The sequence below is a fragment of the Myxine glutinosa genome, chromosome 11, assembly GCF_964187855.1.
Source record: "Myxine glutinosa chromosome 11, kmMyxGlut1.1, whole genome shotgun sequence".
In the NCBI taxonomy this organism is placed as follows: Eukaryota; Metazoa; Chordata; class Myxini; order Myxiniformes; family Myxinidae; genus Myxine; species Myxine glutinosa.
Genome location: NC_136271.1, coordinates 129,698,162 through 129,714,467, shown reverse-complemented (window position 1 = coordinate 129,714,467; position 16,306 = coordinate 129,698,162). Strand labels below are relative to the sequence as shown.

Genomic DNA, 16,306 nt, shown 5'->3' with positions numbered 1-16,306 from the left:
ATGAGCGGAGACGGGCAATGTTTTTCAGGTGAAAGAAGGCTGACTTTGTGATCTGTTTAGTGTATTTGTCGAAGGAAAGGGTTTGGTCAAAGATGACGCCAAGATTCCGGATGTGAGGGGAGGTGGATACTGGGATACCGTCGATGTTGAGGGCAAAGTTATGGGTGGATTTTGTGAGCGTTTTTGGGCCAATGATGATTATTTCAGATTTATCACAGTTAAGCTTGAGGAAGTTGATTTGAAGCCAGGATTTTATTTCAGTGATGCAGTTTGTCAGGATAGAGTGGGTGTCGGTGGAGACGGACTTGGTGGAGATGAAAAGCTGGATGTCATCAGCGAAGCAGTGGAATTGGAGACCATGACGGCGGATTAAGTGACCGAGCGGGGACAGGTAAAGGATGAAGAGGAGGGGGCCAAGAACTGAACCTTGGGGGACACCTTGGGGGAGGGGAGCAGTGGGGGATTTGCAGTTATTGATGGAGATGAACTGGCATCTGTCAGAGAGGTATGATTTAATCCAAGAGAGGGCAGTGCCGGTGACGTTAAAGGTGGATTCAAGTCGGGTGAGGAGGATAGTGTGATCGATGGTGTCAAAGGCAGCGCTGAGGTCGAGGAGGACGAGAATGTTGAGGTTGCCAGCGTCAGAGGAGAGGAGAAGGTCGTTGGTGATTTTGAGGAGAGCAGTTTCAGTACTGTGGTTGGAGCGGAATCCGGATTGGAATGTTTCATACAAGTTATTGGCAGAGAGATGATGTTTGAGTTGAGTGGCTACAGCGCGTTCCAAAACTTTTGACAGAAAGGGTAGGTTGGAGATGGGTCTGAAGTTGTTTAGGGTGTCAGGGTTTAGACCAGGTTTTTTTAGAATGGGGGTAACAGCAGCAATTTTGAGGGAAGGTGGGACGATGCCTGTAGACAGGGAGGAGTTTATTGTTGCAATGATAAGTGGAGAGAGAGCAGGGAGGGAGGCTTTGACAAAGCTGGAGGGGATGGGGTCAAGAGTGCAGGTGGCAGTTTTCATTCCTATGAGGAGTTCAGAGAGGTCAGTAGGAGAGATTGGGGAGAACCGAGACAGGGGATGGCAGGACAAGGGGGGGCAGGTGGTTGGAGGGGGAGCGGGTGCGGCGGTGGTCAAGCTGTTGTAGATGTTGTCAATTTTGCGTTGGAAGAAAGAGAGGAAGGAGATGCAGTTGTCTACTGTGAATGACTGGGTGGTGGTGTTCAGGGGGCGGAGGAGTTTGTTTATTGTCGAGAAGAGTGCTTTTGGGTTTCCGGAGCCAGAGTGGATAATTTGAGAGTAGTAGGCAGAGCGGGCGCGGGAGAGGGCATCTTTGTAGTGTTGTATGTGGTCCTTGTAGGCTTGGGAGTGAACTGTGAGACCCGTTTTATTGCGGAGTCTTTCAAGTTGGCGAGCACGAGTTTTCATCAGGTGGAGTTCAGGGGTAAACCAGGGAGCAGAATGGGTGAAAGAAACTGTTTTGGTTTTTACAGGCGCAAGCTGGTCAAGGCAGGAGGAGAGAGTGTGGTTGTAGTAGTCAGTGAGGTCGGAAGGGGTGTGGAGGTCAATGAAGGGAGAAGTGGACATTTTTTCAGAGAGGGTGGATGAGAATGAGGTAGGTGAAAGAGCGTTTAGCTTACGGAAGTTGATTGTGCGATAATGCCTTGGTGTTGGGGCGGGGATGTTGATGGTCAGAGTGATGGCTAAGTGGTCAGAGAGGGTGAGGTCGGAGCCATAGAGATGGTGCAAATTTAATCCAGTGGAGCAGACAAGGTCCAAAATGTGACCACGGATATGGGTAGGAAAGTCGACATGTTGAGTGAGGTTAAAGCAGGTGAGTAAATCAGTGAAGTCAGTGGTTATTGTGGAGTCAGTGGAGTCCATGTGGATATTGAAATCACCAAGGAGGAGGATTGAGGGGGAGAGGGAACATAGCTGGGTCAGAAAGTAGGAGAAGTCAGACAGGAATGATGGGTGTGGTTTGGGAGGGCGGTAGACGACAGCCATGACTGACTGCGTGTGACCAGAGAGTTTTAAAGCCAGGTGTTCAAATGATGGAGCAGATGAGATGGAGATGAGGTTGGTCTTGATGTCTTGACGGTGGATAACGGCAATTCCACCACCTCGGCCCTCCGAGCGTGGTTTATTGACGTAGGAATATCCACTGGGTGTGGTGAGGTTGAGTGTGTAGTAGTCCAGAGGTTGTTGCCAGGTTTCGGTGAGACAGAGAAAGTCCAGTTTGTTATTCAGGATGTATTCGTTCAGGATGAGGCATTTATTGTTGAGGGACCGGGTGTTGAACAGGGTGAGCTTGATGTTGTTTTGAACAGCAGGGATGAATTCAGGTGATTTAGCCAGGGTTCGTAGGCAAGAGGTGCGATCGTGTGGGTTGCTGTGACCAGGTGCGCTGGGACGAAGAGTGAGAGTGCGCTGAGCCGACCAGAGGACGGGGATGGAGTGACCTGATTGCGAATAAACAAACTTGCGACCGGAGCCACGGTGAATGTACCTGGGTCGTCGGAGGAGTCCATTTGATTTGATGGCAGAGATGCATGATGGGGTGGAGCGGGTATTGAGCAGAAGAAGCCTTGCGGCGGAGTACTTCAGAGCCATGCCAGGCAGGAGCGAAGGGACGAGTACGAGGCCAAGGTCGAGGAGGCAAAGCGGCAAACGCAGCGGCAAACGCAGCGGCAAACGCAGCGGCAAACGACTGCAGCCGCTAATCAAGACCACAGCGGCAAACAAGGCCACAAGGCCACCGGCAAACAAGGCCACGGCCACAAACAACGGGAGCGGGCCTTTCGAATTCCGTATTCCGTACCATCAAAAGCAGATTCCGTTATCCAGCCGGAGAACACGCGGCACGTGCGGGTGTGAAAAGGCAGGACAGGTGTGAGATGTCAGGTCAGAAAGGTAGAAGCGGACCCTGTACATCCATCCAGTCGGAGAAGCGGCGAATATGCAACGCCAGCGTCCTCTCGCAACCGCAACCGAACAATAACCCTGACCAATTTCACCCTGCAAAAGAGCGTTATAAGTACCAGGACCAGAGACGGCCAGCTTAACAGGCCAAGGGGATTAACCCCCCCTTGCAAAGGGGAGTGCCGTCTCTGAGATCTGTAACAACTTATGTTTTCTTACTGTATGTTTTCTTCTTCTTTTTTTTTTTTCTTTTTTTTTTTGTTACCATTATTATTTCTTATTTTGTGTATATGAGTGAGTGGGTGAGTGTGTGTGTTTTTGCATGAATTAATTTTTGCATGAGTGTGTGTTTTTGTGTGTTGAGTGGTGTATGATGTAAGTGTAGGTGGTTGTTTGGTTGGTGTTCTGTGTGTATGTGTGTGTATGAATGATCTGGTGTGTTTTGTTGGTGAGTGGTGAAGGGTATGAAGGTGGGTGTTTGAGTGTTCCACCATGTTTGTTTGGTGCTGTGGATTCTGGATGTGGAGGTGTTGTTGTTGTTGTTCGCACTGGCTGGGGGTGGGGGTATGTACGCATCCAGGTGCAGTTGCTGCATGTGGATGTGTATGTGCCCCTGCTGGCCCACTTTAGCTCACCGTATCGAGGTTGAAGGGCCGAAACGGGATGATGCTGAGGACCTCGACTGAGGCAACGCCGATGCAACTATTGGAAATGGCCTTATCCTAAACACATACTATGAAATAACTAACGTTCTAAGGTGACTTACGTGTTGCATGTGGCCTAACTATGGGGTGCAACCTTTAACCTTTAATGATGTTATCTGTGTGGGTTCTCAAAACCGCAACAATATATATATATATATTGCATACAATATATATATATATATATTCTTTGGTTTTGGTTTTGTAAATAGTTACTAAATGTATTTTACAGCATTACTAAATGAAATTTACATTTTCACTAACTTTCACTAACTAACTTAAGTTTTCAAGTGAAAACCATTTCACTAACTTACAGTTACTAAATGAGATACAGCATCTCAAAACATAAATGCAACGGTCAGTGCGGCACACTTGTGACCAGGTGTGTTTTGAACTTATATATATACATATATGTGTGTATGTGTGTGTGTGTATATATACTCAGAGGCAAAAGTTATTGTGACATGTAATTTTTTCATTGGTAATCTTGTGAATGAATTTTTGGATTTGAACCAGAGAAAGAGTGTGTTAAAATGGTCGAAGAAACGCAACCAAGCAGTTGTTGTTCGAATTGCATGAAATTTGCAAGAAGCATGACATATTCGAGAAAAATGGCCAGCAATGTTCACTTTAAAGGGCCAGACAACCAGACGCTTATCATTTCCACTCAATGCAGTCTTAAGAAGTGCAGAAGTCAGAAAAACACCTCTATTCATCGTTTTGGAATAAGTTCGACATGCCACGCCTCGGGGAAAATGACAGATGGAGAGCTATAGGTATGCTTCAGTCTGGTACCTCGCAGCGTGATGTTGCTCGTCGATTCAACGTCCATAGAAACACCATTTGGCACAGCTTCACCGAGCTGACGGTAGGACACGTGTCTACAGGTGCACAGGTGAACGTTACATCAGGCCATGTGTTCTGGAAGGGGATCGTTTTGGAGGTGGGGGCGTTATGATCTGGGGTGGGATAACAGCTGCAGCAAGAACGCCAATGATTCTGATTGAGGGGAACTTGAATGCTGTGAGGTACCGAGACGAGATTTTGCAAATGGCCGCTTTACCGTTTTTGCAACAGAACGGCCCTAGAGTGACGTTTCAACACGATAATGCCAGACCACACTTTGCTCGAGTTGTACAGCAGTATCTTAATCAGAACAATGTTAATGTGTTACCCTGGCCTGCAAGATCCCCTGATTTGTCACCCATTGAACATGTCTGGGATGAAATGGAGCGACGTTTATGACGTCATCCGAATCCTCCAAAAACGCTGCAGGAACTCCACCAAATCCTTCCTCGGATATGGAATGATCTTCCCAAGGACTTTCATCGACGTTTAGTGGCCTCAATGAGGCGAAGGTGCCAGGCCTGCATCAATGCACAAGGTGGACACACTCGCTACTGACTGTGTGAACTTGCTTGTGAACCCCCTCTTGTGTTGTGGCTCATTTGCATATGCCAGGTGCACTTAGTCTAGTAGGAAGACTAGGTCCCCCTGCACCCCCCGGAGATATACTTCTAATCAGTGTTTCTAGATTGGAAAAAATGTGTAGAAAATGACTAGCTATGGCCCCAAGCTGAAAAAATGTCCCACATACCATTTTTATGCAAATTACTGCTGCCATTATCAAAAAAACGATTTTTGACATATCTCAGCCAATATTGCAGATAATTGAAAAATGAAGGTGTCTAGACCCATGTTTTGAAGGGCATAGATCATGATAGAACTATTCATAACATGATTACATGTGTCTATGGTATACTAGTATGCATATTAATGCTGTAATTACAAAATAATCAGTTTTACAAATGATAAGGATACGTTAATACTGCAGATAACTTAACATGGTACATAAGGGGTCTAAACCCAGGTATTTTCAAGGTTAAATGTCAACAAGATGCTCCTGAGTCTTGCATAGGGGCGGGACATTGGCAGTAACATTGGTACCACTCAACTTTTCTTCCCACCATTGACTTTGTATTGCGAGAGATTTTCACTTGCTTATTTAAAGGTTTCTCACCCAGCCCACGTAAAATCTACCAACTCCTGCTGTTAACTCCCAAACATATTTTTTTATGTTATCCAATCACAGTGCAGAAATGACAGACTAGAGATCCAAATTAGTGCTGCTATAGCTGCCATTTTACATTTCCATCCATGTAACATGCGCGCTCGCGCGCTCGTATCAATTGGTAATGTCGCGCGCTCGTATCAATTGGTAACGTTGATGTTATTGAATACCTCAGTTGAAAGTTCAGTCTTCCATTCCATCTGTGTGTTGTTCTTGGTATTCATCCTCCAATCTAGCCAGGTAAGATGCTAACTATAATGTTACTCACACTCTTGACTTCAGTTTCTGCATGAAATCATAAACAGGCAGAATAACAGCTGAGCCAGCTAGCACCATGTTAGCTAACGTTAAAGCTAGCCTCATCTATGTACAGTATGTTCCTAATGTCGGTGTAACTTAAACTTTTGTTAATGCCAAACATGAGACATATCTGTTGACTTCTGTATATGAATTGAACCAGAAAGAGGCACGACAGCTGAGCTAGCTACAGTAACTTAGCACAATGTTTCATTGGCCTAGATAGCTAACGTTAGTGTGGAAGAATTTAGATGTTTTAGCTATTAGCACTTTTGATGCCACTAAACATGGTTTAGTCAGCTAAAAAGTACCCTAGTGTAGAACATGACTCAGAACCTCTGTTACCTCACTGAAAACTCAGAGCCTCCTTTCACAGGCACTTTTAACATCATTCGTGATTTCTTATTTGTCATTTAACAGTGATGGTAGACATCGACAGCAAGCATGCCCAAAAGAAAACGGAGTGTAGAACCTGCAGCCCAAAGCTCTCCTCCTACATGCATCCTTCATGTACCATCCATGTCTGATCATGGGGATTTCACGCCCCTCCGTAAAATTAAAGGATCTGCTTCAGAAAAACTGCAACTGCTTCAAAAGATCCGGGATAGACGTCTCAACCAACCGCATGACTCCCCATGTCGTATGCAATCAGTATGTGATCAGATCCCGGCAACTCTTCCTGATGACCTAGAAAGAGTAGGATATCACAGCAAGTGTTATAAGCACTTTGTCCGCCACTTTCATCGTCTGGGAGATGATACAGAACCAGGGCCATCAACCTCATCATGGCATCACTCTCCTCGTAAACCAGGAGGTTCTGCTGAACCCATCTTCCCGCCAGAGTGTATATTTTGTGAGAAAGTTGAGACCAAAGATGCTCATCGCAATACTGAGAGGCCTACAACCTTCCCATCCTTTAAAAACAAAGAAAATGCATGGGAGCAAATCGAAACACGGGCTGAGAAAATGGGTCTCTATCGACTCCATCGAAAGGTGAAAAACAAAGACCTCTTTGCATGTGAGGCCAAACACCATCCGTCATGTTTTAAAGCTTTCCGCACAGCATTCTACAACTATGAGCGTGCGATTCACAGAGCCGAAGCACCAAAGGAGCAGGCTTGCATGTCAGCCGCCCATGAAAAGGCATTCAACTCAGTACTGGAACACATTCAAACCCAGGTCATCCAGCAGAATAAAGTTCTACAGCTTTCTTCCTTGCGCTTGCTCTATGTCGAGGAACTGAAACTGAATGGATATGAGAACTCAAATTATCGGTCAGAGAAACTACTGAAACGCCTACAGAATGACCCAATCAAGGAGCATATCCACTTCACGAAGGTTGATCATGACAAATGTGATGTCATTTCTTTCTGGCTTGTGCACAGCTCAAACATAACAGTTTCCAATGCTCTCGCACGAGCATTCACACTCGGAAGCACAAACAAGAACCAAAATGTTGCCCTCCAACTTCGCCAGGGTATTCTACAGGCTTTCAGAGAGTGTAAAGACCAACCATGGCCACCAACAGCTGAAGACATGGAGCTCAATCCTGAAGACATCCTACCTCCAGACCTTGTCCGCTTTCTCAGCGTGCTAATGACTGGCAAGGAGGGCATCGAGACAGAAAAGGTGAAGCGTCTGGTCTTCTCCATTGGACAAGATCTGTGCCGTGCAGTGTCAGATGGAAAATGGAAGTTACCAAAGCACATTCTCCTCTGTGTGACTGTAAGGCACCTGTTCCGATCCCCACGATCTACAGCAACCAGGAAGAGACTGATACCAGGGTGGTTCTGTACCTCCATCATGCTGCTACCATCGGATACAAGAACGCTGTAGTCAGAACACCGGACACAGACATCCTCCTGATCCTGCTCCACCATGCCCACAACATCAAGCTGACGGTGTACCTGGATACAGGGTCAGGGAAGCATCGCCAACTTGTCAACGTCTCTGAGCTGGCAGAATCCCTGGGAGAGGACTACTGTGCCACTCTCCTGGGGTACTATGTGTTCAGCGGAGAAGACTGCACCAGTGCCTTCAAAGGGAAGGGAAAAGTCGGGCCCTTGAAAAAGCTGGAGAAGAATCCCAGGTTTCACAGGGCATTCGGTGAACTGGGTGACAACTGGGATGCCAACCCTGAGGTGGAGAGGCAGTTAGAAAAATTCACCTGTGTGATGTACGGCCAGAGTCGCGAGTCATCAGTGGACATTGTCCGTGCCAAGCTGCTACGAAAAATGGTGGGAGAGGACAAGACCCTCACATCCAAGTCCAAGGTTGATCTGGCTCGCCTTCCTCCATGCCAGTCTGCCCTGAAGCCGCACATCCAGCGTGTGAACCACCGCGTAGCATTGTACAAAAGAGCCGATCAACCTATCATCGAAAAGCCAAAACCTTATGAGGAGCAAGGATGGATAAGGACTGATGAAGGACTGTTGAAACCAATGTGGTCCAGTGGTCCCATCCTACCAACCTCACTGGTGGATCTTCTGAACACAGGAGAGCACGAAGAGGAGGAGGAAGAGGAAGGAGAAGAAGAGTTTGACTCTGACGATTTCGATGAAAATGATGATGACTGACTCAGTGTAGAATCACTAATGCTAATGATGTTTATCTAAAACAAGCAAGAGAAGAGTGGTCACATTGAGTGCTAGGACTATTTTGACAGTTGTAATATTTAGAAAAATAAAACTTTGTGTTAACGTCTGTGTAGACGGACCTTAATATGAGTCTATTATTTCGTAAAACTGTGATTATTTTGTAAATAAAGCACTAATTAGCATACTAGTATACCATAGACACATGTAATCATGTTATGAATAGTTCTATCATGATCTATGCCCTTCAAAACATGGGTCTAGACACCTTCATTTTTCAATTATCTGCAATATTGGCTGAGATATGTCAAAAATCGTTTTTTTGATAATGGCAGCAGTAATTTGCATAAAAATGGTATGTGGGACATTTTTTCAGCTTGGGGCCATAGCTAGTCATTTTCTACACATTTTTTCCAATCTAGAAACACTGATTAGAAGTATATCTCCGGGGGGTGCAGGGGGACCTAGTCTTCCTACTAGACTAACTGTTCTTATGGACTGTTGATCGTCACCATACCTTGAAACATTTGTCTTTCCATGTAATAACATTTCATTCGCGGCAGTAAAAGTTTAACACTGATTCTGTTTGTTGTTTGTGTGTCACAATAACTTTTGCCTTTGAGTATATATAGATGTGGGAGTGGGTGTATGTTTGTATGTATGCATGTATATTCGTGTGTGTGTGTGTATGTAGTTTTTTTCAACAAGATGACTATAGCATCAAATTTAAGTGATGATAATGGAGTGTTTTGCAACTGGTAATAAATATTCATGATGGACTTCATTACTGTAGACAAAATGATGAATTATTACATTACTATAGACAAAATGATGAATTATTACATTACTGTAGACAAAATGTGATATGTAAGTGGGTAACATTGAAAGAATGGATTGCAAAAAAACAACAGCGCAATCATTTATTGAACATTTTGCATTTTCTTGTCTGTGGCTTCGAGGCAGAAAATGTCAACAAGTAATAGTTGGGAAGATATGAACGAGTGCAATCGACCAAAATGAGGGAGAAACACAGGTAAGAACTAGAACGATAGACTTAGTAGAGAGGTAGATTGTAGAGATGACTCTATATAGCGCAAACCTCTGCCAGGCTGAACAGTTTGTTTTGTATCCCAATGATAGGCTGGACCTGGATTCGGACCTGAACCAAAATCTAATCGGATTGTTCTTGTCACCGAAAGAACTCATCCACCGAGTTTAGTCATAATGAGTCCATAACTTTTTCAAACATCATGCTATGTATCGTTTTTGGCACCATTTCTCAATGGTGAAGATCGGAATCACTTTAACAATAAAATTAAAATTATCGGATCCGGAAATGGATTCATATCTTCACCAAAATTGAATCTATTCATCATTGTCCCACACCAAACCTGTCCACCAAGTTTCGTCCGAATCCGTCCACAACTCTTTGAGATATCCTCCTCACAGGCAAACTAGCAGGCATGAAAACATAACCTCCATGTACCTTCGGTTGAGGAAGTAATGAATACTCTTATCTTTCAACTTATATTTATTTCCCTCAATATCATGAAAAACCTTTTCAATACCTGCAGTCGAGGTAACTGGGACGCTTTCGCGGGATGATCCGTGTGGATGGGGCAGTGCGCTCCATGTGGGGTCTGCAGGTGCACGTAGCTGAACACAATCAGGAGGGGCAAATGTTGCCCCTGGATAATGGGGCTCTGTGGGGCGTGGAGCAAACCATCCTGAAAATAGAGCAATGAGACCAAGAAACAACCTCATGATGGTTGACTGGGCAATTTTGGTAGTTTTCCATGAATGTCTGGAAAAATATCAATTTCTTTATGAAGTCTCTGGAACTCCACTATTTCACAATGATGTGCATTGCATATTTTGAGAATATACTCATTTAATACATATACAGTCACGTGAAAAAGTAAGTACACCCCATGTAAAGTTTTGACTTTTTCAACATATTTCAATATACAGCTATTTGATCTTCATTTCAACAATATTGATAGATAAAGGTGATATAATATAACAAATATCATGAAACATTTACATTTTGTAGTCCATTGTATAATTTAAATAAACATAAATGCAAATTTCGCATGTGGAAAAAGTAAGGACACCCCTGGCTCTAATAGGTGGTATTGCCCCCTTTGGCAGGAACAACCTCAAGTAGGCGTTTCTTATAACTCTCTACCAGTCTCTGACATCGACTGGGAGAAATTTTTGCCCACTCCTCCATGCAGAATTCTTTCAGCTGTACGATGTTTGAGGGGTTTCTTGTATGCACAGCTCGTTTCAAATCCCCCCACAACATCTTGATGGGATTTAGATCCGGGCTTTGACTTGGCCATTCCAGAACCCTCCATTTTTTTTATTTTCAGCCATTCCTTAGTGGATTTACTGGTATGTTTAGGGTCATTATCATGTTGCAAGGTCCACCTTCGGTTGAGCTTCAACTCTCCGACAGATGGCCTCACATTTTCCTCAAGCACCCTCTGGTACAATGAAGAATTCATAGTGGATTCTATGATGGTGAGCTGGCCAGGCCCTGATGCAGCAAAGCTGCCCCAAACCATAATATTTCCACCACCATGCTTTACAGTTGGTATCAGGTTCTTGTGGTCAAATGCTGTCTTTGGTTTTCGCCCAACATGTCTTCTGGTACTGTGGCCAAATAGCTCTACCTTTGACTCATCTGTCCAGAGCACATTGTTCCAGAAGTGCTGGTCTTTGCCTCGGTGTTCATTGGCAAACTTTAGTCTTGCCCTGATGTTCTTTCTGGACAGCAAAGGTTTCTTCCTGGCACACCTCCCACGTAGATCAAATTTGTGCATCCTCTTTCTCATGGTAGACTCGTGCACTTTGACATCAACAGTGGCAAGAGCTACCTGTAGGTCCCGTGATGACATTCTGGGGTTCTTAGAGACTTCTTTCAGCATCTTGCGGTCTGCTCTCGGGCTGAACTTGCTGGGGTGGCCTGGCCTGAACAAGTTGGCGGTTGTTTGGAATCTTCTTCACTTGTAGATGATCTTCCAGACAGTCGAATGATTGATTTCAAATTGTTTGGAGATCTTTTAAAATCCATTCCCAGACTCGTAGGCATCTATAACCTTCTTTCTGAAGGCCTCAGAGAGCACTTTTGATCTAGGCATGGTGACGCCACACACTTCAACAACAAAGAACAAACCAAACTAAATGTCTGAGGTTTAAATAAGACAGGTTCCTCCAAGATCCTCTCTAATGATGTTCTAAGCATTTGCACCTGAGACGGTGCACCTGATTCTAATTTTAGTTATTTGAAGTAGTGATAAATGTAGGGGTGTACTTACTTTTTCCACATGCAAAATTTGCATTTATGTTTATTTAAATTATACAATGGACTACAAAATGTAAATGTTTCATCATATTTGTTATATTATATCACCTTTATCTCTCAATATTGTTGAAATGAAGATCAAATAGCTGTATGTTGAAAGTTGTTGAAAAAGTCAAAACTTCACATGGGGTGTACTTACTTTTTCACGTGACTGTATATAAAAGAAACTTTTTGTTTGTTTGTTTGTCTGCACACGCTAATCTCCTGAACGGTGAAAGATAAGAGCTAACCTCTGAAACAAAAAATGTCCGGACGGGCCCCGGGAAGGTTTTCGGCTCGGTGGCGAGGCTGGTCGAGGCCGCCTCGCTGGGCTGGGCCCATTTCACAATTAAAAGCTGAGCTGAATTATAGTAGTCAATCGTCTACGGCCGTGAGTAAAAGCTGAATTATAGTAGTGAATTCATTCAAAAAGAACGAAAAATGTCGAGACGGGCCCTGGGAAGGTTATAGGCTAGGTGGCGAGGCCGGTCGAGGCCCACCTCGGCTGGGCTGGGCCCATTTCACAATTAAAAGCTGAGCTGAATTATAGTGATCAATCTTCTACGGCCGTGAGTAAAAGCTGAATTATAGTAGTAAATTCATTCAAAAATAACTTAAAATGTCGGGACGGGCCCTGGGAAGGTTATAGGCTAGGTGGCGAGGCCGGTTGAGGCCGCCTCGGCCAGGCTGGGCCCATTTCGCAATTAAAAGCTGAGCTGAATTATAGTAGTCAATCTTCTATGCCCACGAGTAAAAGCTGATTTATAGTCGTAAATTCATTCAAAAAGAACCCGGGCAATGCCGGGTGCTTTCGGCTAGTAACTTATAAAATAAGAACTAAAATATATTTCTCGGCAATTTCCCCTGTGTTTATTTATTTCTTTCACATATGTGAATTACATGTCCATGCACATGTGAAATACAGTTTGTTTATTAATCCGATACTTACACACAATTCACCCTTGAAAACTCGTGTGAAACCCAAAAGGTTATTTTTTTTAAATCAAATACTTCATGATTTTTTTCCTTTGCATTATGAAAACGCATCTTCTTTGGGTGGTGTTTAATAGAATTCTGCCACGACCGCTCCAAATGAAACAGGCATTGCCTTGTTTCCTTTGCATGATTTGTAATCAAAATGTACCTTTGTTTCTTCAAAAAGTAACTTATGATAGAAGACGCGTTGATTCAGTCTTAAAATGGACATTACAGGCCTATGGAGCCTCAGAGATATGTGAGGAAAACAAAATGGTGGAAATGTGTTTTTGAAGCCCCTCCCAGAATAGGTGGAGCCACTCCCTCAACTGGGGAGGCCACACCCATGGATGGACACACAGACTCACCTTAGCAGAATATTATTGAGTTTATGTGTGTATATATATATTGTTGCGGTTTTTAGAACCCTCCACTTGGTAAATTTTTTTGTAAATGTTCCCTTATAAATAATCCCCTGTAAATACCCCCATTTGTCTAACGTTAAAGATCGCACCCATAGCTAGTCCACGAGCAACACGTAGCAGACCTTAGGATCTCTATAGATATCTCATTAGTATGTGTGTAATTAAGGCTGTGTTCCCAATAATTTGAATCTACGTTACATCAATCAAATAAGAATAGGCCCCAATCTCTTCAATGGCAGTAAGAGTGCTTTTCTACGACACGTGCAAACGCCATCACGCGCTCGGTCCTCTGGAGCAAAAAGGGGGAGGAGTAAGTTGGGCGCCAAGAACAAGGCGTGGCCCTGTCAACGTCTCGTCGAGGGGCGGGACCGGTAAGCTCTTGGAGCCAACCAGGGCCGAGGCAAGCTCACCATTGGGCGTGTCCTGGGAGCCGGCCGCTTGATCTAACAACGCCCAATAAAAGCGGCCGAGAGGGACTGCTTCACCAGATGAGCACGACGGCGACACCAGAGGTTCGAGCAAGAGGAGAGAAGCACGGTGTTGACCTATTACATAAGCAGGAGGCCAGTTTCCCCGAGAAATATATTGGCATTGTCCGACCGCGTGCAAACCATACGCGCAGCTGCCGCCGGGTTTTTGCTCAAGCCCGGAGCATGGACCGGAGCGCGACCTGGAGCGGACCTTGACGCCTGTGCCATCTGCTTGGACCTTCTCCTCATTTCCTGCCTTTCCTGCCATTCCATCCCTTTGAGTGTAATTGTGTTTGTTCTGTCTGGGGCGTTTGCTAAGTAAGACTGCATAAGGCTGCCCTGTGTCCTGCTTCTTCTTCTTCTGTATATTCTTTGCCTTTCGTTTCCTCTTCATTTAGTGTACATAATTAATAAACCTGTGTTCTTCCTTTACTCTTTTTGATTCATTCTCACCCGATCGCTTTTGTCCTGTCTCCAATTGAGTACCTGTGGCACGATTTGGCCAACCGCTTTTATTCGGGTTTAGTCCTTTTGTTAACGGCTCTGATCACGGATTGCTAAACCGCTCGGCAATTACCATCACATCCGCGGTTCGAGCAGGGACTCATCTCCCTGCTTTGCGGAGAGATTGGTGAAGGTATTTGGGAACCCGTTGACCAATCACCCTGGCCAATCTCACCCTGCAAAGGAGCGGGATAGTTCCAGGACTGGAGACGGCCAGCTTAACAAGACAAGGGGATTAACCCCCCCTTGCTAATGGGAGTCCTTAATCCCACTCCTGACACGAATTGTTACGGATTTCGGAGTACGGCACTCCCGTTAGCATGGGGGGGGGGGGGGGGTGGGTTAATACCCTTGTCTTGTTAAGCTGGCCATCTCCGGTCCTGGAACTATCCCGCTCCTTTGCGGGGTGAGATTGGCCAGGGTGATTGGTCAATGGGTTCCCAAATACCTTCACCAATCTCTCCGCAAAGCAGGGAGATGAGTCCCTGCTCGAGCCGTTAACAAAAGGACTAAACCCGATTAAAAGCGGTTGGCCAAATCGTGCCACAGGTACTCAATTGGCGACTGGACAAAAGCGATCGGGTGAGAATGAATCAAAAAGAGTAAAGGAAGAACACAGGTTTATTAATTATGTACACTAAATGAAGAGGAAACGAAAGGTAAAGACTATACAGAAGAAGAAGAAGCAGGACACAGGGCAGCCTTATACAGTCTTACTTAGCAAACGCCCCACACAGAACGAACACACTTACACTCAAAGGGATGGAATGGCAGGAAAGACAGGAATGGCAGGAATGGCAGGAAAGGAGGAGAAGGTCCAAGCAGATGGCACAGGCGTCGAGGTCCGCTCCAGGTCGTGCTCCGGTCCACGCTCCGGGCTTGAACAAAAACCCGGCGGCAGCTGCGCGTATGGTTTGCACGTGGTTGGACAATGCCAATATATTTCTCGGGGAAACTGGCCTCCTGCTTATGTAATAGGTCAACACCGCGCTTCTCTCCTATTGCTCGAACCTCTGGTGTCGCCGTCGTGCTCATCTGGTGAAGCAGTCCCTCTCGGCCGCTTTTATTGGGCGTTGTTAGATCCTGCCGCCGGCTCCCAGGACATGCCCAATGGTGAGCTTGCCTCGGCCCTGGTTGGCTCCAAGAGCTTACCGGTCCCGCCCCTCGACAAGACATTGACAGGGCCACGCCTTGTTCTTAGCGCCCAACTTACTCCTCCCCCTTTTTCCTCCAGAGGACCGAGCGAGTGATGGCGTTTGCACGGGTCGTAGAAAAGCACTCTTACTGCCATTGAAGAGATTGGGGCCTATTCTTATTTGATTGATGCAACGTAGATTCAAACTATTGGGAACACAGCCTTAATTACACACATACAAATGAGATATCTATAGAGATCCTAAGGTGTGCTACGTGTTGCTCGTGGACTAGATATGGGTGCGATCTTTAACGTTAGACAAATGGGGGTATTTACAGGGGATTATTTATAAGGGAACATTTACAAAAAATTTACCAAGTGGAAGGTTCTAAAAACCGCAACAATATATATATATATATATATATATATATATATACACCGTATATGAAAATATGTGTCCAAGCCTTACTGTGCGATAGGGGTTATGGGAAGCGTTTCCTGTGCTGTGACGCCAATAAATCAATCAATGACAACTTTGTTCCAGGCGCCATTTATATTAAGGTGCAAGTATTTAATGACAAACATATTCAATATATTAATACAACAACCAACAACAACAACATGCATTTTAAGGCCATTTTCCCTGCTAGAGCGGTGGTTAGCCTTGCGGTCCCCATGACAATCTTCTCCATTTTGCCCTATTCAATATATTAATGATAGAAGCAAATCGCTTTATTTAAATTCCATCATTGCTATTCCATCAGTGTGTTTCCAACAGATACTTAATCTCATTTATAATTTAATTGAACATAGTTACAAATAATTACATCACTCAGAGCGATTAGTCCGATGACGTCATTACAGGGAC

General features: G+C 44.8%; 1 protein-coding gene across 1 annotated transcript in view; it reads right to left on the bottom strand.

Annotated features, from left to right (window-relative positions):
* LDLRAD2 (low density lipoprotein receptor class A domain containing 2) overlaps positions 1–16,306 on the bottom strand; it is a 35,787-nt gene that overhangs the window by 5,166 nt on the left and 14,315 nt on the right. Inside the window, exon 5 of the mRNA XM_078787134.1 lies at positions 10,149–10,307. Coding sequence (XP_078643260.1) covers positions 10,149–10,307 — 159 coding nt within the window. The remainder of the gene's footprint in view (positions 1–10,148; positions 10,308–16,306) is intronic.